Source organism: Perognathus longimembris, chromosome 7 (assembly GCF_023159225.1).
Source record: "Perognathus longimembris pacificus isolate PPM17 chromosome 7, ASM2315922v1, whole genome shotgun sequence".
NCBI lineage: Eukaryota > Metazoa > Chordata > Mammalia > Rodentia > Heteromyidae > Perognathus > Perognathus longimembris.
The window spans coordinates 35,257,119-35,280,449 of NC_063167.1; the positions used below are offsets into that span (position 1 = coordinate 35,257,119).

A 23,331-nucleotide genomic window follows, 5' to 3' on the forward strand; every position below is an offset into this window, starting at 1 on the left:
TGGCACCCAGCTCCATTCGGGGATCCAGGGAAGTAGCAAACGTGTGTGTCCATATGAAGGTGGGAGTGACTGATAATTTGATATTTGACTTCTCCTTGATGGCTAAACCTCCACCAAGGAAGGACCTAGTGGTGGCCTTCCAGCCCCCAACCTGCAGTAGGAGGATGTGTCCTAAGGCCTTTCCTGGACTCCTTAGAGTCTGACCCTAGAAAGATGGATATCGTTCAGGAGTTGGGGGGATAAGAGGAGCAGGTACCCTCCTGACCCCCCCTCCCCCCGCCCCCCAGGGATCCTAGCGAGGCCTGTCTTCTCCCTGGGACTTGATGTCCTGATGATTTTCATGGTATATGACCCTTCCTGACCCCCACAAAATACACCCACAATAGACTCTATGTTGAGGCCCTTCTGTGTCCCCTGCAGGCCTCTAGGAGGCCTGTCCCCTAAGGCAAAGCAAGCACTCTTGCCACTAGGCCATATCCCCAGCCCAGGAGATTTCCTTTTATGGGGGTTGACCTCAGGATCCTGCCTGCCTGCAGAGCCAAGCCTAAGCCAGGGACAGAGCTCTGTCCATACTGTGGCTCCTGGACAGTTCCCAGGCACAGATAGGTCTGCTGGGATAGGCCCCTGGGCAGGCTAGTTTGTGTTGTCTTCTCCATGTGACACCTCTCCCTATGGGCACTGAGTGAGACCATCTGTACCTCAACAGCCCACATTAGCCCAGTAGAGCAGTGCTGCTCAGAGTACCAGCTCTGAACCCACAAGTCTTGAAAAACAAAACAAAAAAAACCCACTTTTTTTATTTAGCACTGGATTTGCAAACACAGAGAGAGAGGAATAGGAGCGCGGACTCTATTTTGCCAAAATTGTCTTTGGAGAGTCATGTCCCCTGGGGCACCCATTGGCATCTTGGCCAGAGCAACTCAGGCTGAGTCTCCCTCCCTGGGGCCCGGCTTGCCGGCTTGTCCCATGGGAGGCTGGCCTGGCTGTACCCATGGGGCTTTCCAGCCCCAGTGCAGGTTTCTGTTTTCACATCAGACAGGTTCTGCAGGACACAGCTGGTGGACGGGGCAGGCTGACCATGGCATGTGGAAGGCGGCAGGTCTTGGCCCTGGGATGGGCCTGCCCTTGGGAAGAGCAGTTTGGGCCCAGGTCACATGCTGTGGGGTGGGGTGTGGGACTGGCCTGGGCCTAGACACAGCTGGGGCAGAAACTAGGACATTGTTATATCTTCCTAAATCAGAAGCAGTGGTGGTTGTGGGGCTATCAGAGGTCCTGCAGGCTGCCCTACCCTCTAGGAGGAAGTGGCCAAGGCTCCAAAGACTTGAGTTCACATTTTGGCCCTGACATTGCTTGCGACTTGGGCAAGTGCTTTTTGTTGTTGTTAGCTCTGACCATCACAAAATCTCATCCATGACTGCTACCTGGTGCCCTAACAGGCTTATCTGGTAGAAAGGGTCACAGCTCGAGATTGGACAACATGGCTCATGGCTATCTGGCTGGGGCTCCTGAAGGTGCCTTCCCCCTCTCTGACACCCATTTCTCATCAGTGGCTAGTTTGAGCCTCTTAGGGTAAGAAGAGTGTATGTGAGTCTGGCCAGCTGCTCAGGCGAGTTATAAGTTCTAATCCTGCCTCTAGCCCTGATCCCAGAGGCCTGGCCTGGGCTTTGGGTGCTCAGACATTGGTCTCCAGCTCGCTGATCTCAATGGTGCAGTGATCCAGACTGGGAGTGGCTTGCTCCTCATCCTGTTCCACCTGTACTGGGATATGGTGCGGGCAGGTGGGGCCAAGGGTCAGCTCGGAGGCCTCGGCTACGCTCTTCACACAGCCGTTCTGCTGGGTGGCCACAATCTCCTGAAGGCTCATGGGCTTGGTCTCACAAGGCAGCACTTTCTGGAGGTGAGGGGGAAGAAAGGCCTTGGTAGCATCAGAATGGGCTGAGAGTGGGTGCAGCAGAGCAGGCTTAGGGCCAGGAGCCACAAGAGGGCATGCTGTCGGCATGCTAGGTGATCTTACCAGGTTACAAGTCCCCGGAGCCCCAGTCTGTCCTGTCAAGGCTGTCTTAGTAGAGGGAAGACCTGACCCACAAGGTCTAGGGAGGGAGTTGGTAGCCCTCTGCCTGAGCCTCAGCTTCCTCGCTGTGAGGTGGGTGCAGGCTGGTAAACAGGGCTATAAGGGGGCCCTAAAGAGCATCTGAGTGATCCTATAATCATTAGAGTTGCTTAGTGAGCCAGTGCTAAGCTCCACAGGGAGGTGCAATGTGAGTCTTGACACGGATTCAGTCACCTGCTGTTAGAGAAGTTAGTTATGTTTGCCACAAAGATACCAGGTAGGGCCCAGAGATGTAGGGGGAGTGGCTAAAGGCTGCCCAGTGTGTAGTGGAAGATCAGGTGCCCCGCCCATCCTACCTGGCTCTACCCCCTGGTAGCCCCTTGGAAGGGCCACTGCTCTCACCTCGGCACCTGTGTCCCGAGCGAAGTCCTTCCGGCAGATGTGGGCCATGATTCCTGCCGCCAGAGCATCACCCAGCACATTGATCATGGTACGGAAGCGGTCCCTGGAGAACCAAGATGGCCAGTGAATAGTGGGCACCTTAACAGGAGCTGGTAGAAGGCCATGCTCAACCCACGTGGCAGGAGGCCACTGCCCAGCTGCACAGGCAGTGACTCTGGCGGGACAGAGCTCCCAGCCCACCCTTCTCTGGTGCTTTTGATTTGGCTGATACAGGACTGGCTTTACTAATGCACGACAGTGCTACCCAGGGCCCTGCTCCCTCAGACATCAGGGTGTGCATAGCAGCTCTGAGGAGGGGGCATTGTCTCCTTGTCCAGCACCTGCTGCCCTCACAAAGGGGTAGAGGGCTGGGCTGGGGGGTCAAGGACACTCACAGAGCCCAGTCCACAGCAATGATGAGGTTGATGTCATCAGTGGGCAATCCCACAGAGGTTAACACTATGACCATGGTGACAAGCCCAGCCTGGGGGATGCCGGCGGCCCCGATGCTGGCTGCGGTGGCTGTGATGCTGCCGGAGGAAAGGGGAGGATGAGGGGGAGGAGGCCAACATGTTAGGACCTCTGGGACAGCTGAATGGGGGTGGGGTTCTAGGAACACCACATCTGGGAGTCTCAGGGGCGCTGCTCACATTCCTGTGCTCTTAGGCCTTCCCAGCACCAGCAGAATCCAAGGAAGCTGGGGAAACTGATGTCTGCTCCTGCCTCGCTCTGGGCATGAGCTGCAGGTTAGATTTGTGTGCTGGGGCTGGCCAGAAATGCTTCCCCCCAACCTCCATCCCACCCCAGCATCCAGCCCTCCCCAGCCCTCGCCTGTGTCCACCCACAGTGCCCAACCTGCCCACCTGTGCAGCTTCCCCTCTCCCCCTCCCCCACCGTGCTCATCCCCGGAGTCCCAGAGGCCAGTGCCGCATGTGGAAGTCAGCCTCACTGGTCTCGGAGTCCCCTGCAGGGCGCGTGGATGTGAGGACACACCTGATGGTGATGATCTGCCCAAAGTCCAGCTCGTAGTTGTTGACCTGGGCAATGAAGATGGCAGCCACGGCCTCATAGAGTGCGGTGCCGTCCATGTTGATGGTGGCACCCACTGGCAGCACAAAGCGGGCAATACGCCGGTCGATGTGGTTGTTCTCCAGCAGGCACTTGAAGGTGATGGGCAGTGTAGCTGAGCTATAGGCAGAGGGGCTGGTGTCTGCCCACCATGCTCCTCCAAGACGGGCAGGGCCTCTGCCAAAAGCCACCCGACCAAGATAGCCAGCCTACAGCAGGGAGGACAGATGCCCTGACAGGCACACTCACAGGGCAGTAACCACGAGCAAAGCCCCTACTGTGTGCACTAGGTGCCACTGCTGGTCCAGGAGTATTTGAAGCAGAGGGCCACAGGGGCTCTGTGCCAGAATGTCGGGACCTAGAGTCCTCCTCTTGGACCAAAGGTCCTGGCAGGTGCCTTGGTGCCTTGGTCTCTGTCCCGCACAATATTCAGATCTCAGAGCTATTGCAGGATCAAGCTCTCCCCCATCCCCCCAGTGCCTAGAACAGTGCTTGGCCTCACAGGGTCCTGGGACCTTCCTATACTCAGGGGTGACAACTGCAGGCACTTCCTAGAACAAGACTGAGGACCAAGGAAAAGAAGCGAGAGCTGGAGGAAGAGCAAGGCCCGGCTCCCTTCAGCTACAACTTCCCTTTCACTGGGAACTTCCACTGACTCTGGAGAGGACACCCTTTCCTCTCAGGGCAGGGTACTCAGTAACTGACCCCTGCCTTCCTTGTGATTGGCAGCGTGGCCTGGTGCCACCCTGACTCCCCGAGGTCCTCTGCATGTAACTGTGATGTGGGGTCTCTGAGGCCAGTTTCGGGTTCATAGGGCAACCCCCACCCAATTTTTTTCTATCTTGGGTGGATTATCCCAGCCTCCATTGCAATCCTGTATGGTAGAGGCTTCAGTTAGCCTAGTATGAGTATGAGATCGCTGGAGCCTCTACCTCACAGGGTTGCTGCGGAGGATGGGACAATCCCAGGGAGGTTAAGCGACTGCCTAACATAACACAGCCAGTGCATGACATAACAAGTATCCATGTTGAAGCACAGCATTCAGCCAGGACAGCCAGTGGCAGTGGGCAGAGGTGCCCCCCTCTGACAGTGCAGGGCCAGGAAAAGCGATGACTGTCAGCCTACAGCTTTCTGCCCTGGAGGTGAGGAAGTCCTTCCCATATGCACTGAGTGAGTGAGCCTTAGGGAGTGTGGACAGCAGAAGGCTCAAGGCTGCTGGGGCTTTGAGCATTAAGTTCCGAAATAGGTCTTGTTGCCATCCCTAGGTTTAGAAGTGGTCCATATTCTACAGTGTTATGACGGTGGACAAATGATGGACAGATGGACAGAGTTCCATCTGCCCAGCCCACCCCAGAGCTACCTGGAGGAAGTGGCCAGTGCAATGAGCAGGGCCTGGAGGACACCACGGATGAAGACAATGGGGTTCTTCTTGGTGATGAAGAAGTAGAGCAGCGGCAGGATGAAGAGGCCGTGGACCACCAGCCCACACACCACAGTGATGGCATAAAAACCCAGCTTCTTCCCAACGGCCTTGGGGTCGTCCATCTCCAGGATCTTGCCGGCGATGAGGAACACAATGCCAAAGGGGAAGTACCTGGGGGTGGCAGGGCAGCCCCTGGGGTTCAGCATAAGGTAGGCAAAGGTCCCAGCCTGGCTCTGGTACCACCTCACAGTGTGGCCTGATCTCTGAGCCTCCCAGGGCTCCACCCAGGACTGAGGGAAGGAGGGTGGGGATGGAGGAGGAGCCTCCCCGGAGCAGAAGGCTTACCACACAGCCACTGCCACGATCTTCATGACAGACTCATTGAGGCACTGGCAGAAGCTGACCAGGGGGGCACCGCTGTCACCCATGCGGCCTAGCATAATGCCTATAGGGACACAGAGCATGTCAGAGATGCCATCAGGTGTGCACACGCATGCGTGCACACAGACACAGACAGACAGACACAGACAGATGGACAGACAGACAGACAGACAGACAGACAGACACACACACACACACACACACACACACACACACACACACACAGCATCTCAGCCCTGGCAGATGATCTTCATTTTCTTCTCTCCTCTGTAGCCTCCACCTCCAGCCTCTACCACACTTCCCTTTGAGGTAAAAATGCTCCTGCCCTAGTCTCACTGGCCTTCTTCATTTCTCATAAATACTTGAAGCTCTTCACTGCCTCAGGGTTTTTGCCCCTGCACCTTGCAGTACCTGGAACACTAAGGTGAAGAGGGCACCTTCCCTGGGCAGACAAGAGAGGCCAGAGTTGGAAGTGATACTGGGCCAGCCCTGCCTCTCTGGTGTGTGGCAGACTGGCAGATGTAGACTCAAATAACCCTGATGGCCTCCATGGGGACACCTCTGGGGGTGTTCAGGGATCTGGCTGGCCTGGAGCTAGTGTGCGTGGAACTTGGGTATGGCTCCCCCAGAGCAAGGCCAGCACGGAAGGAAAGCCCTGTTCACAGCAGCTGTGCAGTGGTACCCACACCAGATACACAGGCACAGACAGGTGTGGGCTCCCACTGCCTGGTTAATGTGTACACACGGGCCACACCTGTCTCAAGGGTTTCTTTGGCTCAGCCAACAGATGTCTTGAGGGTGGGAGGAGGAAGTTTAGTAGGGGGGCTGGCTGTCGGGGGGAGGGGGCTGAGAGGGGACTTCAAGCTCTGTTTATCACACACTCCACCCCTGGCCTCTCCATAGGCCTAGCATTGTGGCCAAGGTGATGAGATCTAAGATCTCTCTCTTTTTTTTTTGTGCCAGTCCTGGACCTTGGACTCAGGGTCTGAGCACTGTCCCTGGCTTCTTTTTGCTCAAGGCTAGCACCCTGCCACTTGAGCCACAGAGCCACTTCTGGCCATTTTCTATATATGTGGTGCTGGGGAATCGAACCCAGGGCTTCATGTATATGAGACAAGTGCTTTTGCTGCTAGGCCATATTCCCAGCCCAGGTGATGAGATCTAATCCATCCTCACCCAGTCATCCCCCAACGAGGCCAGCATGCCTCAGCCTGCATTGCGCTGCCCCTGCTGCGGACTCCACACAATCGCTCCAGCAGCGACCGAGGCCCATTTCCCCAGCAGTGTCCCGGGCAGAGAATGTGCGGCTTGGAAACCTGAGTGGGTCTAGGGGTGGGAAGCCCTGCGGGGGCAGGCAGAGGTATGGTGTTAGGTTTTGTGGAGGCTGAAGCTATACAAATGGGTCCCTCTTCAAGAACAAGGCTTTTTTCTTTTAAAAAATACAGTCCTCACGTGACCCTAGAGCCTTGCTCTGTGGCTTTATGGTAAAGTCACCTGAGGTTGGGAGCCTGGGAGACCCAGAGCAGAGTAGCAAAGGGAAAGGTGTGGTCAGAGAGGTCACCGTGGGCCCCACGATATGGCACAGACCGCTCTGAAGAAAAAAGTGGTCAGTGAGAAACCCTGGTGGGGGGCTGGTGTGAGAGCCTTTATGAACAGTGACAGCCCCCCACAGGTCATCAAGGGACCCTAGTCAAAGTTCCAAGGGCACAAAAGAAGAGAGAGGACAGTACCCTTCGAGACAAACCAGCCTCAAGCATAGGAATTCCCAATTCTGAGACAGGAGCTTCTGGCTCTGGCTGCAGGAGGGCCCAATGCCCCTCAGTAAGCGATAGGAGCTGAGCCACTCTAATAGATGGGAAAGGAAGGCTACAGGTCAGTTCTGGTGGGGTGGGGGTTGGCAGGTGGCACCTACCCATGGTGGCAGAGAAGATGACAATTCCCAGCACATTCATGCCATCACTGGTACCAGGCTCTGACTTGTAAACAATCTCGGGTGGCGGGGTCAAGTCCAGGGCGAAGTTGTGCACGTGAGAGCCATTCTCTTCCTGGACCCCATAGATGACAATCCGTCGGGGAGGGGCCTCCTCTGTGGCGGGCTTGGGGGCCTTGACAACCGGGGTGGTCTTGGTGCGGTACTGGTGGGTGACATCCCACCCAGGACGGAGTCAGGGTCCAGGGCTGGTATTAATAGCAACCACAAAACCCCTACCTTATTGATTGACAGCACCATGTGAAGGTGGGCAGGGCAGGGACCCTTATCAATATTCCATCCAAAAGAAAATGGAGATTTCCTCTGCCATCTACATACTCCCTAGCCATGTTTCCCCTTAGCCCCACTTCTTCCTTCCTGAATTGTCACCCTGCTTGATTTCCCCTCTAACCATTGGTCCATTTCCTCATCAATCAGGTGGTCCTTGTTCCCAATGTAGCCCTTTCCAACCAGCCAGCCTCTCCTCCTCCCTTAGTCTTTAGGTCCTTGATTGCTAAACAAGGGGGTCTCCTGGCCTCTCAACCATCAGCGTCAATAAGGTAAATCTTCAGGGAGAGGGACTGGGACCTAAGGTCTCTGTGCTTGCTCTGTGTGTGTGTGTGTGTGTGTGTGTGTGTGTGTGTGTGTGTGCATGTGCCAGTTCTGGGGCTTGAACTCAAGGCCTTTAGCTCTTCCTTGGCTTTTTTGTTCATGGCTGGTACTCTGCTACTTGAGCCACATCTGTACTTCTGGCTTTTTGCTAGTTAATGGAAGATAATTGTCTCACAGACTTTTCTACTTGGGCTGGCTTGAAACAGTGATCCTTAGACCTCAGTCTCCTGGGTAGCTAGTTTTACAGGCATAAGCCACCAGCACTTAGTTCTGAGCTTGTTTTTCCTCATCTGAAAAATGGGATTATAATAGTGACTACCTCTCTGGATTAAGTGAAACTATATAAAATGCTCCCATCTGTTCCTGGCACATGAGCCCTGTGTAAATATTACTGTTACATCAACTGAAGCAGCAGCAGCAGCAGCCCAAAGTTGGGCACATTGTGCGGAAAGTACAAAAATGCTGCAAAGCTGAGCACGGTGGCTCATACCTATAATCTCAGCGACACAGAAGACATATAAAGCAGTCCTACACAAAAAGTGTGAGACCCTACTTGAAAAATAATCGAAAGCGAAAAGGGGTAGAGCTGTGACTCAAATAGCAGAGCACCACACCTATTTATTGAAGCATAGGGCCCCAAGTTCAAGAATCAGTCCAGCCTCCCCCTCACTGAAAGCACAATATTCAGTGGTAATGTAATACCCTAACATGAGGCTAGACTATCATTTATTTGTCTTTCCTCCCTTGTGGTCCTTTAGAATGTTTTCAAAGTTCTGCATCATTGGGGAGGATTATTCTTTAGAGAGAAAACAGGTTTAGAAGTCAGACAGGCCTAGTTCATCTACTAGCTGGTCATTTCCCAGTACTCTAACACTGAGCAGGTTATCTAATTCTTTTTAGCCTCAGTTTCCTCATGGAGGAAAAGGATTGGGTCCCACCTCATGCGGGGATGGCATGAGATGAAGAGACAGCACCTAATGCTAAGGGTTTTTCATTATGAGTGGAATCCAGGACAGAGGTGTGGCCATGTGGCTATGTGAGGCTCTCAGGATCTCTGTCTCCCACTGCCCCCCAGCCTCCAGGAGACAGGGTGCTAGCTGCCACCTCCCCATCATTCCCAGTGACCAACTCACCTGTTTGAAAGTAGCTTCCACCAGATTGGCAGGGAACATGTTCCTGGGAAGAAAGTCAGCAACTGAAGAATTCCAGAGAGACTAGGGGTGGGGCCCATGAGGTCATCTGAGCCTCCTTCCTTCTCCAGCCCCCTGACCTCCAGGAGACCAGTCCTCCCCACCCCCCCACCCCCAGCCCACCACACTACCAGCCCCATCCCCAGCACTGAAGGTTCCCTTTCCACACCCTGTGTCAGGGCCTCAGCTTCAGGCCTCTCCCTACCACCTTTCCTCAGCCAGGCTCAGCCTGCCTGCTTCTCTGGCTGGCTTACTGAAACTTGAATCCTTCATGGCTGTCAGCTACTTCCTCTGTCCAGCCCTGACTCCCCAGCAGACAAAGGACTTCTGGGTGCCAATCACCTGTGCCCTATGTGTCTAATCCTGTCTGCTTTCCCCAGCTTGGTGACTTCCTTAAAAGCTGTTCACATCTCCTCTGTAATTGTGATAATCACTGCCTGGTAACAAGGATTGGTCCTTGGACAGCCCCTGCCCCCATGGAGACCGGGCCCTGAGGATGTCCAGGTCCCTTGTATACAACTGTGTACATATTTGTATATAATCTACTGTACACAATCTGCTGTAACTTTAAATCATCTCTTGTTTACTTGTCATAGACAATGTGACATAAACAGTTGATATGCTGTATTGTTTAGAGAATGACAAGAAAAAAATCTGTGCGTATTCAGCACAGGCACAGATTTTCCCCAGAATGTTTGTGATCTGCAGTTGGTTGTACCCATGAATGTGGAATCCATGGATATAGAGGAATATGAATTTTTATTAGTATTTTTATTATAAAGCTAAATTATTAGTGGTTTTTGATCTAGCCTACTAGATATGGAAACAAGCTATATTTTTTCATACCAAAAAACACTCTAAAAACTTTCCACAGAATGCGCTACACACAGTAATCCATGTAACACAATCTAGTATAGCTAAATATTTCCTAATAAGTTTAAGCCCCAATACCACCAGCATACAGGCACACACACACACACACACACACACACACACACACACACACACACACACAGAGTACTAGTTATACAAGGTCCTAACACTGGGAATCCTAAGTGAGATTGCTCTTTTCTTTGTAACTTTCAGTAAACCTGAAAAGTTTAGGGCAAAATTAAAAGCTAAAAAAATAAGAAACTCTCCAAGCTAGATTATAATACAAATGAAATTATAAAGCAAGTGAGAAAAACCAGATGACTAAATAATGAAGGGCAGTCATTCTAAATCTATAAAGAGCTTTCACAAATCTTGCCCTTGTCCTTTTAATCAATTACAACTCAGAGATGTGGCCCCAGATTCTCGTTCATATGCTTGTACTTCCTGGAAGTGACCGTGTGCAACACACACAGGCTGCTTTCTGCTTAGATCACTTCCTGCTTGCTTTTTCTTGGCAAATCTCTTCTTTCAAGACTTAGCTTCCATACACATGGAGCTCTGCGTGTGGACACGAGCATGCATTTTTTCTTTTTCTCTCCTCCTCTTCTTCCTCTTCCTCTTCCTCCTCTTCCTCCTCCTCCTCCTCCTCCTCCTCCTCCTCTTCCTCCTCCTCCTCCTCCTTCTCCTCCTCCTCCTTGTCCTCCTCCTCCTCCTCCTCCTCCTCCTCCTCCTCCTCCTCCTCCTTCTCCTCCTCCTCCTTGTCCTCCTCCTCCTCCTTGTCCTCCTCCTTCTTTTGTCAGTTGTGGGGCTTGAACTCAGGGCCTCGGTGCTTCCCTGACCTTCTTTTGATCAAGGCTAGCACTCTACCACTTGGAGCCAACAGCACCATTTCTGGTTTTCTTTTCTTTTTTTATTTATTTCAAATTTTTATTATCAAACTGATGTACAGAGAGGTTACAGTTTCATACGTTAGGCATTGGATACATTACTTGTACTGTTTGTTACCTCGTCCCTCATACCCCCTCCCCCTCCCCCTTTCCCTTTCCCCCCATGAGGTGTTCCATTCACTTAGACCATACAGTTTTGAAAGTATTGCTTTTGTAGTTGTTTTTCTTTTTTTACCCTGAGTCTCTCAATTTTGGTATTCCCTTTCAATTTCCTAGTTTTAATACCAGTATACATGGTTTCCAATATACTCAGATAATGTTACAGAGATAGTGTAGGTACAACCACAGGAAGGTGATACAAGAACATCATCAATCATAGAAGCTACAGATACACATGGTACGTTGAAGGTAGTTACAACTGTGATATAACAATCGTTTCCATAAAATGGAAATCATTTCACTTAGCATCATCTTATGTGTTCATAAGGGTATAGATATTGGGCTCTTGTGATCCTCTGCTGTAACTTGCCTAAACCTGTACTAATTACTCCCAATAAGGGAGACCATAGAGTCCATGTTTCTTTGGGTCTGGCTCACTTCGCTTAGTATAATTTTTTCCAAGTCCTTCCATTTCCTTAAAAATGGGGCAATGTCATTCTTTCTGATAGAGGCATAAAATTCCATTGTGTATATGTACCACATTTTCCTGATCCATTCGTCTACTGAGGGGCATCTGGGTTGGTTCCAGATTCTAGCTATGACAAATTGCGCTGCAGTGAACATTGTTGTGCTGGTGGCTTTACTGTGACTTTGTTTGTGGTCTTTTGGATAGATACCCAAAAGTGGGGCTGCTGGGTCATAGGGGAGTTCTATATTTAGCCTTCTGAGGAATCTCCATACTGCTTGCCAGAGTGGCTGAACCAGTTTACATTCCCACCAACAATGAAGTAGGGTTCCCTTTTGGCCACATCCCCTCCAACAATTGTTATTGTTATTGATATATGACATTCTTACCGAGGTAAGATAGAATCTCAATGTTGTTTTGATTTGCATTTCTTTTATGGCCAGTAATGTAGAGCACTTTTTCATATGTCTTTTGGCCATTCTCATTTCCTCATCAGAGAAGTCTCTTTGTAAGTCTTTAGCCCACTTGATGAGGGGGCTATTGGTTCTTTGTGGTTTTGTTTTGGAGGAAGGTAATTTTTTTAGTTCTGCATATATTTTAGAGATGAGGCCTTTGTCCGTTGAATGGCCGGTAAAGATCTTCTCCCAGTCTTTGGGCTTTCTGTTTATCTTGTGAGCTATGTCCTTTGCCATGCAGAAGCTCTGCAGTTTGATGCAGTCCCATTTGTCCAACCTTTCTTTGATTTGTATCCTTTCTGGGTCTTTGTTAAGGAAGTTCTGTCCTGCGCCAAGGAGCCCAAGTGTTTCTCCTACTCCTTCCTTTAGTGTTTTCAGGGAGTCTGTTTTGATTTCGAGGTCTTTAATCCATTTGGAATTGATTTTGGTGCAAGGTGATATATAAGGATCTAGTTTTAGTTTGTTGCATGTGTTGAACCAGCTTTGCCAGCACCATTTGTTAAAGAGGCTATCTTTCTTCCAAGCTATTGTTTTAGCTCCTTTATCAAAGATTAAGTAGGCATAGTTCTGTGGGTTCATTTCTGGGTCTTCAATTCTGTTCCATTGGTCTTCAGGTCTGTTCCGGTGCAATACCAAGCTGTTTTTATTACTATAGCTTTATAATACAGCTTGAAGTTGGGTATTGTAATTCCTCCAGCACTATTCTTTCTGCTTAGGATTGTTTTTGCTATTCTAGGTCTTTTATTGTTCCATATGAATTTCTGGATTGCTTCCTCTATTTCATTAAAAAATGGTGTTGGCCTCACCCCAGTTAGAATGGCCTATACTCTGAACTCAGGAAACAACAAATGCTGGAGGGGCTGTGGGGAAAGAGGAACCCTTCTCCATTGTTGGTGGGAGTGCAAATTAGTACAACCACTTTGGAGAACAGTATGGAGGTTTCTCAAAAAGCTCAATATAGACCTACCCTATGACCCAGCCATACCACTCCTAGGCATCTATCCTAAACAGCAAAATCCAAGATATCAAAAAGGCATTTGTACTTCCATGTTTATCGCGGCACAATTCACAATAGCTAAAATATGGAAACAACCCAGATGCCCCTCCACAGATGAATGGATCCAAAAAATATGGTACTTATACACAATGGAATACTACATAGCGATTAGGAATGGTGAAATACTGTTATTCGCAGGGAAATGGTCAGAACTCGAACAAATAATGTTGAGTGAGACAAGCCTAGAACACAGAAAACAAAGGGGCATGATCTCCCTGATATATGACTGTTAACAAAGGGAGACGGAGAGACAGTAGAGACCAAGTCTGTGAATACTGTATATGTTCTTGATACATTGTATATTGCATATATGTCAACCTGACCTAGACAAGGGATAGAAAAACAGGTCGTAAGATATCATAAGAAATGTACACACTGCCCTACTATGTAACTGCACCCTCTTTGCACAACACCTTGTAAAAAAATTTATGTCCAATTAATAAAAAAAAAAAGAAAAAAAAGAGAAATGTACTCAGTACCTTCCGTATGTAACTGTAACTCCTCTGTACATCACCTTGACAATAAAATAAAATTAAAAATTAAAAAAAATGGTGTTGGGATATTAGTGGGCATTGCATTGAATGTAGATAGCCTTTGGCAATATTGCCATTTTGATTATATTAATCCTCCCAATCCAGGAGCATGTTAATATACGTAAGTCAATTAATGTAATCCACCACATCAACTGGAGCAAGGTAAAGAACCACATGGTTTTATCTCTGGATGCGGAAAAAGCGTTCGACAGAATCCAGCACCCATTTATGCTAAAATCCCTGGAAAAACTGGGATTTCAGGGAACATTCTTGAATATAATCAAGGCAGTTTATGACAAACCAACAGCAAGTATAACTCTAAATGGTGAAAAATTAAAGCCATTCCCTTTAAAACCAGGAACAAGGCAGGGATGTCCACTCTCTCCCCTGCTTTTCAACATAGTACTAGAATTCCTAGCCAGAGCAATTAGGCAAGAAGAAAATATAAAGGGGATCCAAATAGGAAAAGATGAAGTTAAACTTTCTCTCTTCGCAGATGACATGATCCTATACCTAAAGAATCCCATAGACTCTAGCCCCAAGCTACTAGAGCTGATCCAAAACTTTGGCAAAGTTGCAGGATATAAAATAAACCCTCAAAAATCAACGGCCTTTCTTTATGCTAACGACCCGAAGACCGAGGCTGAAATCAGGAAAGCAACTCCCTTTGCAATAGTCCCCCAAAACATAAAATACCTAGGAATAACCTTAACCAAAGAAGTGAAAGACCTCTTTGATGAGAACTTTAAAAGCTTGAAAAATGAAATTAAGTCAGAACTAAGGAAATGGAAAAGCCATTTCTGGTTTTCTAATGGAGGAATTTGGAGTCTCATGGACTTTCTTCCCTGGGCTGTCTACAAACCGTAATCCTCAAATCTCAGCCTCTTGAGTAGTTAGGATTATAGGTGTGAGCCACTGGCGCCCAGCATGAGTGTGTATTATTTCTTAACCCTCCTCCCCTGCAGCTGTGGCTGGAAGCAGAGACTAATTTTTCACTGTTGCTAAGATTCAAGTTTAGTGGACACAAAAAGGAGGAAGACGACACCAAAGAAGGCTACCAAGGCAGAATGTCTCAAACAGCCTTTGCCATTTTCCAGGCATTGCAGCTTTGTCATAGGGAGAGAAGAAGCAGAGCTGGGATCTCAGAAGCTTAACATGACATTTCCCCATGATTTCTAAGTAGATTCTGTAGCTGCTTGCAAGGACCCTGCCATCAAGCAGACCTGGAGCATAGTGAGTGCCAAGATTCATGGGTTTGGCTGCCAGGGTGCAGAAATTCACCATGATCAGCTGGAAGGTGCCCAGGCAGCACCAGTTGTTAAAGTGAAAATCTATCTTCATCAATCCCAGAAGGACCAAGTGACTTTCTCGTTGTTTCTTAATGATACTTAAAAGGGAAGTCTGCTTTAGCCTGAACAGAAACTAAACAAAGATGTTAAGGAACCCAAATGGAACTTACCTACTATGTGTATTTTTTATGACTTCCTTTAACATTGGGATACATTTTATTTATTTATTTATTTACTTTCTTGCCAGTCCTAGGGCTTGAATTCAGGGCCTGAGCACTGTCCTTGAGCTTCTTTTGCCTCAGCATCACTTCTGGCTTTTTCTGTTAAAGTGGTACTGGGGAATTGAACCCAGGGCTTCATGCATGCTGGGAATCACTCTACCACTAAGCCACATTCCCAGCCCCAAGGAATAAATTTTAAATGTGGCTATGGTAGGGAGACTGGTTACTGAACCAGAGTTCAGTCTCCCTTCCTTGCTAGCAGAAGCCTTGTTAAGATTCAAGGACCAAACCCTGATCCTTAGCCTCCCTTGCTCTGTTGCTGTGTGTGTGTGTGTGTGTGTGTGTGTGTGTGTGTGTGTGTTTACGGTGCATGCACGCGCAGCACTCTCACTTAGCTTTTTCTGGTTAATTGGAGGTAATACAGTCTGTAGGATTTGTCTATCTGTGCTGGCTTGGAACCTTGATCCTCAGATCTCAAGCCTCCTGAGTAGCTAGGATTACAGGTGTGAGCCACTAGAGCCTGGCCTCCTCTGCGCTTATTGAGGGTGGCTACAGAGGATAAGTAGAAGTCATTAAACTCCACTCTTGAAGAGGTGACTAGTCAGCCAGTCCCCTTTGTTTCTTTCCAACTTTCCTCTTTCTTCCTGGAATATGGATGAAATAGCTAGAACTTGAACAGAACTTCTTGGACCATGAGGCACACTGGTGATAAAAGCCAAGGGCTGAGCTCACAGGTGGTCACAGCATGAGGTCCTGCTGCCCAGGAGCTGCCTTGCCCTGGACCACCTCCTCCCCCAAGAAAAAGCAAGCTTTATTCCTTTTTTTTTTTTTTTTTTTTTTTTTTTGCCAGTCCTGAGCACTGTCCCTGGCTTCTTTTTACTCAAGGTTAGCACTCTGCCACTTGAGCCACTGTGCCACTTCTGGCCTTTTCTATATATGTGGTACTGATGAATCGAACCCAGGGCTTCATGTATACAAGGCAAGCACTCTTGCCACTAGGCCATATTCCCAGCCCTCAAAAGCAAGCCTTAATCTCATCTAAGCCATTGCTCTTTAACGTTTTCCTCTGCCAGCAGGCCACAGACACGCTTGTCGTGGACTCATCCTAAGAATTAGAGGGCTTGCCTGAAGATTTAATTAAGAATTGCACTTTGGATTACTAAGTAGGAAAATGTGCAATATTATTTTTGGCTCTGAATTCTCATGGGAAGCCTTCCTGCTGGTCCCTGGAGGCCTCTGCTCCTGGTGGCATGGACAGAGAATGTAGACAAGAACAGCCATGCCTTCAATGACCATAGGCTGCTGGCCTCCCAGGGGAGCCTCGCCACTTGCTAGTTGCAAACTTTCATTGCTCCAGTTGCAAATTCACTGCCCATTACGTGTCCCTGATCCAGGCCCCAAAGGTGAGGACTCTTGCTTTTCCAACACAGTTCCCGAGAGTTTCATCAAACTGCTGAGATGGTAACTGGGAACTATAAATAGAGCCAATCCATTACTCAATCTCTGCGGTGTTTTAATAAGATTTTTTTTTTTTTAAAGGAAAGGGCCAGCTCTGATTAGTGTTACACTTGGATTTTCTTCGAGGCCACACTAGGAGTCACACGTCAGCTTCCTGGAGCCCCCACTTGAAGCCCAGGGAAATGAATTCATGTCTCAGGGGGTCAGCTAAGGACACAGCCTGTTGCGCTTCTCTGGAATCTTCTTTGAGACAAGGACATGGACCTCTGCACTCCTAGAGGGGAAGCGTGGAGCTCATTTCCCTGTGTAGTCAGTCAGACCCACATCATTCTGGCAGTTCATAGGAGCTGTCCCCGGGGCCCGGTTTCCTGTCCCAGGCCTATGTGTTGTTCTTTAGTCGTCAACACTTGCCCTGGGTCCTCTCATTACCCATGTCTCCACTTCCTTTCAGAGGATCAGATAGTGGCTCTCTTGTGCAATTCCCTTGCCTATCTGTCCCAGGATAGTGGCCAGTCCTGATGAGGGGGCTTGTAATTGCTTTCTAAGCTCCAGGTAGGATGTCTTTATTAAGAGCAGGTGCTTAGTAAAGGTGGGTTGAGTGGAGTGTAAATGACATTCTACCTCCCAGGGCACTCCAGTGCCTTAGCCACATCTGGCCCACTCTACTTATTCAAACCCAGCCTTCCCAGGATGACCCTGTAAACCTCCCCCTCCCCCCTCCCCCCTCCCTCCTCCCTGCCTCCTGACTGCCTCCTCTCTCCCTCCCTCCTTCCCTTCCTTTCTTCCTTTATTTTGTTCTTTTTTTGGGGGGGGGGGGTGGAGGGTGCCAGTCCTGGAGCTTGAACTCAGAGCTTGGGTGCTATCTCTGAGCTTTTGTGCTCAAAGCTAGTGCTCTTCCACTTGAGCCATAGCTCCACTTCTGGCTTTTGGTGGTTAATGGGAGATGAGAGTCTCATGGCTCTCCTGCCTGGGCTGGCTTTAAACCATGATCCTCAGATCTCAGTGTACTGAGTAGCTAGGATTACAGGCGTGAACCACCAGTGCCTGGTTCTAGTTTCCCATTTCTTATGTCTAACGGCCACCAACAACAACCTACCATTATAGTCCTCATCCTTGAAGTTAGGCCTTGCCCTGTCCCCCAGAGCCTGCCTCCAAGAGCACCTGATCATGCCCTGAAGCCTCTTTTTCAGATGTGGGCTTTGTATGTATAACACACAAGCAGAAACAGCTCTAAAGAGGGAGGGGGTCTGGTTTTCCTAGGGTCATACAGGGTTTCTTATTGGCAAAGCTGAGATGAAACCACCAGGTACTACCTTAAGAAGCTTGTAGCCCCTCCCTGCACCCTACTCTCTGACTTAAGAAGTGGTGCTAGTCACTCCCAACCACCCAGCTCAGCCAAGGCCTCAGAGCAAAAGGGTTGATTTCACCCTGTGAGAAGCCACTGAGAGAATGCAGGCACCATGCTGGAACATTTGACTCTGATGTGTGTAGGATCTGGAACACTACAGCCATGGGCCAGGAAGGCAGCATGGGGAGGGCAGGGCTCCCTGAACACCAGCCACTCCTCCCACCACGTGGAAAGGCTGTTTTGAATCATAGAATCCGAGAAATGATGAATCACAGGCACCAAATCCTAGAGATAATGGATCTTAGAAACATGGTTTCTCTTGGAAAGGGAACAGTGGCTTATACCTGTAATCCCAGCTACTTAGGAGACAGAGATTGGAAGGGTACCGGTTGTGGGCCAGCCCTGGGGGGAAAAACAACAAGAGATCCTATCCTAAAAATAACCAAAGTAAAAAAGAACTGAAAGGTGTGGCTAGAGAGGTAGAGCACCTACACAGCAGGCAAGAGGCCCTGAGTTCAAACCCTGGTACTGTGGAAGGAGGGAAGGAAGGAAGGAAGGAAGGAAGGAAGGAAGGAGAGAAGGAAGGAAGGAAGGAAGGAAGGAAATTAAGAAGAAAGAAAGGTAGAAAGAAGGAAAGGGAGAAAAAAGAAAGGAAGAAAAAAGAGAAAGAAAGGAAGAAAGTGATGATGAGGCTTTTCAAAATTCTTCTTGCTTTGGTCTCCGGAACCCCTGGCCTCCCACCTTTCCCCAGATCCTTATTCCTTGTGAGCACCATGTAGCTGGCATTTTGTCTGTGGACCGAGATTAAACCAGACCTTTGTGCCCAGTGCATGGTACATTTTCTTTTCCCTGAGCAATTCCAGTTCCTTCTGGGGCTTCAGAACATACAAGAGAAGACAACTAAAGAGGAAGAAATAATAGACAAATCATGTGTGCAATCATGGTGGGTAGTAATAAAGTGAGGCACAGAGAAGATAATCACAGAGACTGGGATCCCTCTGAAGGTGACCCTGAACAGAGACATAAGTGGTGAGGAACAGAGCCATCAGCTCTCCCCAAGAAGGGCTGCCCAGAGGGGCAGTGATGGTATTGAGGTGGAGCTACCATGGACATGGAAAGAGTAGCTAAAGCCAGTGTGGCTAAAGCAGAGGCCAGCAGGAAGGATGAATGGGAACGAAGGGCCTGTAAACGATGAACACTACAAGCAGACGGGCTGCCGGCAGGTCCAGAAGCCCTCCAGCTGCCATTCTGAGGGCAGAGGTCCCCAGCAGGAAGAGACCAAAGTGCTATAAGCTGGGATAGGATTTTGAAAGTAGAGCTGACAGCATGTAGAGGAACTGGATGCAGGTATGAGAGATAGAGAGATGTCCCATCCAGGCCTGCAGGGCCAAGGAAAAAAGGCAAATCAAGAGTGTGGTTTGGACATGTTAGCTTCGAGATGACCTTAGACAACTATGTGGGAAATTGTAGAATTCTGCTAAGAACCTCCCCAGGTGCGAACCACATTTGGGAGGACAAAGGCATTCAGGGCCAAGGGGTGGGATTCCCCTTCCCAGAGAAATAAGAACATAGAGGGAACAGATCCACCCGGATCCTATCTGGCTCTGGCCCCCTAGATGGGAGTCATCCAAGAGGAGAGAAATTGTAAGTAGGCTTCAATCCTTGGTTCATCCCACACTTCACAGAATAAAAGAGAAGCAGGAGAGTTCCCTGGGTAGTGGTAAGTGGGTTTGTGTTGGTGGCCCTAACTGACATGCCTCCTTTGCCTTCTGTCGTTGTTATCCTCCTCCTCCTCCTCCTCCTCCTCCTCCTCCTCCTCCTCCTCCTCCTCCTCCTCCTCCTCCTCCTCCTCCTCCCCTCCTCCCCCTCCTCCTCCTCCTCCTCCTCCTCCTCCTCCTCCTCCTCCTCCTCCTCCTCCTCCTCCTCCTCTCCTCCTCTTTTTCCTCCTCACTGGGGTTTAAACTCAGAGACTGGTCACTGCCCCTTAGCTTTTTCACTCAAGGCTGACACTCTACTACTTGAGCCACAGCTCTACTTCCAGCTTTTTGGTGGTTAGTTGAAGACAAGAGTCTCGTGGACTTTTCCTGCCCAGGCTGGCTTCAAAGTGCAATCCTCAGATCTCATCCTCCTGAGTAGCTAGGATTACAGGCATGAGTCATCAACACCTGGCCTCCCATTCTGAATGCTTTCCACACTGAGTCTAGGGTTGGCTGTATGGCTTGTGGCCAAGATATTGGTGGGCTTGCCAAAAGCAGTGGCATGTAAAGGCACTGCCCCATGTCACTTCCCTCTCTCATGCTTCCACCATCACTATAGGTAGCTGTCCAGGTGAGCCTGTCCAGGAATCCCTGTCACTGCCATGAACAGAGCTGAGGTGAACTGCTGGAGCATCTCAGCCAAGCCTTAGCCCTGCTGTTCCCCTGCAGGGCCACTGGTGTCTTGCAGGCCATGAGTGAGTTCAGTCTGCAGTGCCAGACCCTTCCAGCGGATTGCAGATTCCTGGTTGTCATTTGGAGCCCATGTCTTAGATGACTTGTTACAAACAATAACTGACTGACACATAGGGTGAGGATTTCTTTAGGGGAAGATCCTATATGATGGGCATCTTTCCTCATGGGGGTGGAGAGAAATGTGTCTCCCTAACTTCAAGCAGGGGAACTACCCAGATCTTGGCTTGTGTTCCCTAGGATTTGGGGAATGTAGAGGCTGGTGCTTGACTCATGTCCAAAGGGCCTGGGAAAGGCTGCACCTCCCGCGAGGATATTGACGCTTCTCATGGACAGCCCTGGCCCTTACCGAAAGGACGCTGCCCAGGGAAGTCATTCAGAGAGGACAGGTGATGCTAGCAGAGAGGCTGAGCAGAGGTGTGGCCCGGTGGATGCTTTGCTAAAGCAGGTGAGACACTGAAGTGCTACAAGGGATTCCAAAGACCCCAGGAAAGAACCCCTGGGGGAAAAATTCACCAGAGGGCCTGAGCACCCCCTCCCATCCCCAGGACTGAACCTTCCAGACCCACTTCCTCCTCTCCCTTCTTACTGTGCAGGCTCAGGGGCTGGCAGCAGAGGGGCAGGTAAACCTAGGAAGAGGAACAAACCCCATGATCCTCTTCCTACTGCAATTCCTAGGCTGGAATCAGATCCACACAGCTAGGAGAAGACTCCCTTTAAATCTAGATTTAAATCTGGGGTGTTAGTATGAGACAGACCTGGACCTCTTAGTATCTGAAACTGACTAGAATGTAAGGACTTCAAGAGGAACACACAGCAAGATTGCCTGAGCTCTGGCTGAGCCCACTTGACCATTCCCAGTGGGGTGAGGTGCAGATGCAGTTAAGCTCTGATGTCTTAGGAGAACCCCTCCATGCTCAGGGCGACGCCCCCCCCCCTCCCCCCAGTGCCTCTATGCTGGTCATTTCCAAACTTCTATTTCCCACTCAGACTCTCCCCGGAGATTCAGATCCACAGACCAACCATCCGCAGCGGGCCTCTCCCCTGGCCAGTCTGAACTGGCTCCTCTTGCCACCATCCTGTGGGCTGGTGCCCATATACTATCTGCTCAGAAATGGGAATTTTTATGTCATTGCGGCTGCCAGCACCACTCATGTCCTCTACCCTCACCTCCTGTCTGTACCTTCCTTGTCCCCAAACCTCCACCTGGGGTTGGTTCCTGACTCTGCCTTTCCCTCCCAACCCTATCCCACCCTAGTCTATGGCCTGCAGTGAGTCTTCTGAATTGGATCATGCCTCCATTCTGTTTAGAACCTTTTTCCTGGGCTAGGGCTGTAACTCTGTGATAGAGTATACACCTGGTATTTGTAGGACCTATACTCAGTGGCTGCCACTCTAGGAAGCCCTGCCCACTCCCCTATCCTGTCCTTTACACCTCTTTTTGTTCCTATCCCATCCCAGCACCTGCCCTTCCTGTTGTCTCTTCTTTTCCTGGGTCCTTCTCTGCTACTAGACAATGATCACTTCTTCAGGGCAGGGCAGAGGCTGAGCCTTCTGGTCCCAGCCTGGCTCAAAGCCTGGCTGGTAAGGAAGAGCTGGGCTGGCTGTAGGGAGCCTTGGTGAAGGGGTTCCTACTGACTATCGCTGAGTCTTAGTGCTCCCTTGGGGAAGAGATCTTAGCTCCCTGAGTCCTCCCTGCTGGGTAACCTGGGAAAGTTGCACCTTTTTGAACCTCATCCTTCATCAGTGTAAAGGGAAGAAACAAAGAAAGGCAGGCAACCCTCGCTGCTGCCCTTGCTCCTTGCAGGCTGACTCTCTGCAGTCCACTTATGGCTTTAGATTCTGCTCTGCCCTTGTCACAGTCAGAGAGGAGCAGACATCTTGTCCTCCTCACTGCCAACCTCATGGGGCAGATGGCTTGGGGGAACCTGACATGAAGTCCTGGCTGCAGGCCAGACATGTTCATCACTGCCTTCGGATGCTCTGTCCCCCCTTCTGTCCCTACCCCTTGTTACCTCAGAGCAGATTTCAACACCCTCCCAGCTCCATACCCTATACCCTATACCCTCTGGAGGTCACTCCTGGTAACCCTGCCAGACACCCCCACCCACCTACCAGGTCCCCCCGGGACACGGGCAGGAAGTTACCGGATAAGGTCCAGCAGGGCATCGGCCGAGCTCATGACAGGCTTCCCACTCTGCTCAGTTGTCTCTTTCTGGGCTGCACCTCCTGGATGGATGATGGAGACCATGATGATGCCCACGACGACAGCCAGGAAGGTGGTCCACAGGTAGTAGGCCACAGTGAGGATGCCCAGGCGGCTGGAGGTCTTGGCATCCAGAGAGGCCAGGCCTGACATCAAGCTGGGAGAGGGAGGTAGGTCAGGTTTGTCTGCAGGGGTGTGGTAGCACAAGACACTGCTCTCTCTGCCGCTACTCCCCATGGCCAGCAGCCCCCCATGTGCTTTAGGAGACCTCTCAGTCACCCATATCTGCAGCATCTCCTAGCCTCTCTTGCCGCTCAGATCTCACTCTGACTCCCGGGGTCACCAGCCAAGGGCATCACACCTCAGGCTGGACTTCTTCTGCCATTTGCCTAGCTTGGCAAGACCCACTAGACAAGACCAGACTTGGTATCACCTCTTCAGAGGAGTCCTTTTGCACTGCCTGGCTCCCTCCAGTGTTAGGAGCCTGTTCTGGGGCCACCCCAGCCCCAGCCTCTGTCAGGACCCAGTTGTCACTGCTTCCCTGTCTCACCATGAGAACCAAGGAAAGGATAGGCTTGACTTCTTCCTGGGCCCCTTAATGCCTGGCCACCTTGGACACAGAGCAGGTTATGCAGATTTGCCACATAAATCAATGAGTGAATCAGAGCAGTGGGCTGGGAGCTGGTGGCCCTGTCCTCGCTCTGCCAGCTGGCCATGTGCCTTCCAACACAGCGTGTCACTCTTCCATTTAGGAGCCTCAGAGTTCCCATCTCCAAAGAGGGGCCCTGAGTGTGGCTT

The 23,331-nt window shown here is 50.1% G+C and overlaps 1 protein-coding gene across 1 annotated transcript in view; it reads right to left on the reverse strand.

The window, feature by feature from the left end:
• Positions 1-1,672: 1,672 nt before the first annotated feature.
• Positions 1,673-23,331, reverse strand: part of Slc1a7 (solute carrier family 1 member 7) — a 41,649-nt gene continuing 19,990 nt past the window's right edge. Inside the window, exons 3-11 of the mRNA XM_048349917.1 lie at positions 22,475-22,690; positions 9,078-9,120; positions 7,276-7,498; positions 5,328-5,427; positions 4,920-5,153; positions 3,485-3,679; positions 2,887-3,021; positions 2,453-2,555; positions 1,673-1,891 (exon numbers count right to left, since the gene is read on the reverse strand). Of these exons, the coding sequence (XP_048205874.1) occupies positions 1,673-1,891; positions 2,453-2,555; positions 2,887-3,021; positions 3,485-3,679; positions 4,920-5,153; positions 5,328-5,427; positions 7,276-7,498; positions 9,078-9,120; positions 22,475-22,690 (1,468 nt within the window). The remainder of the gene's footprint in view (positions 1,892-2,452; positions 2,556-2,886; positions 3,022-3,484; positions 3,680-4,919; positions 5,154-5,327; positions 5,428-7,275; positions 7,499-9,077; positions 9,121-22,474; positions 22,691-23,331) is intronic.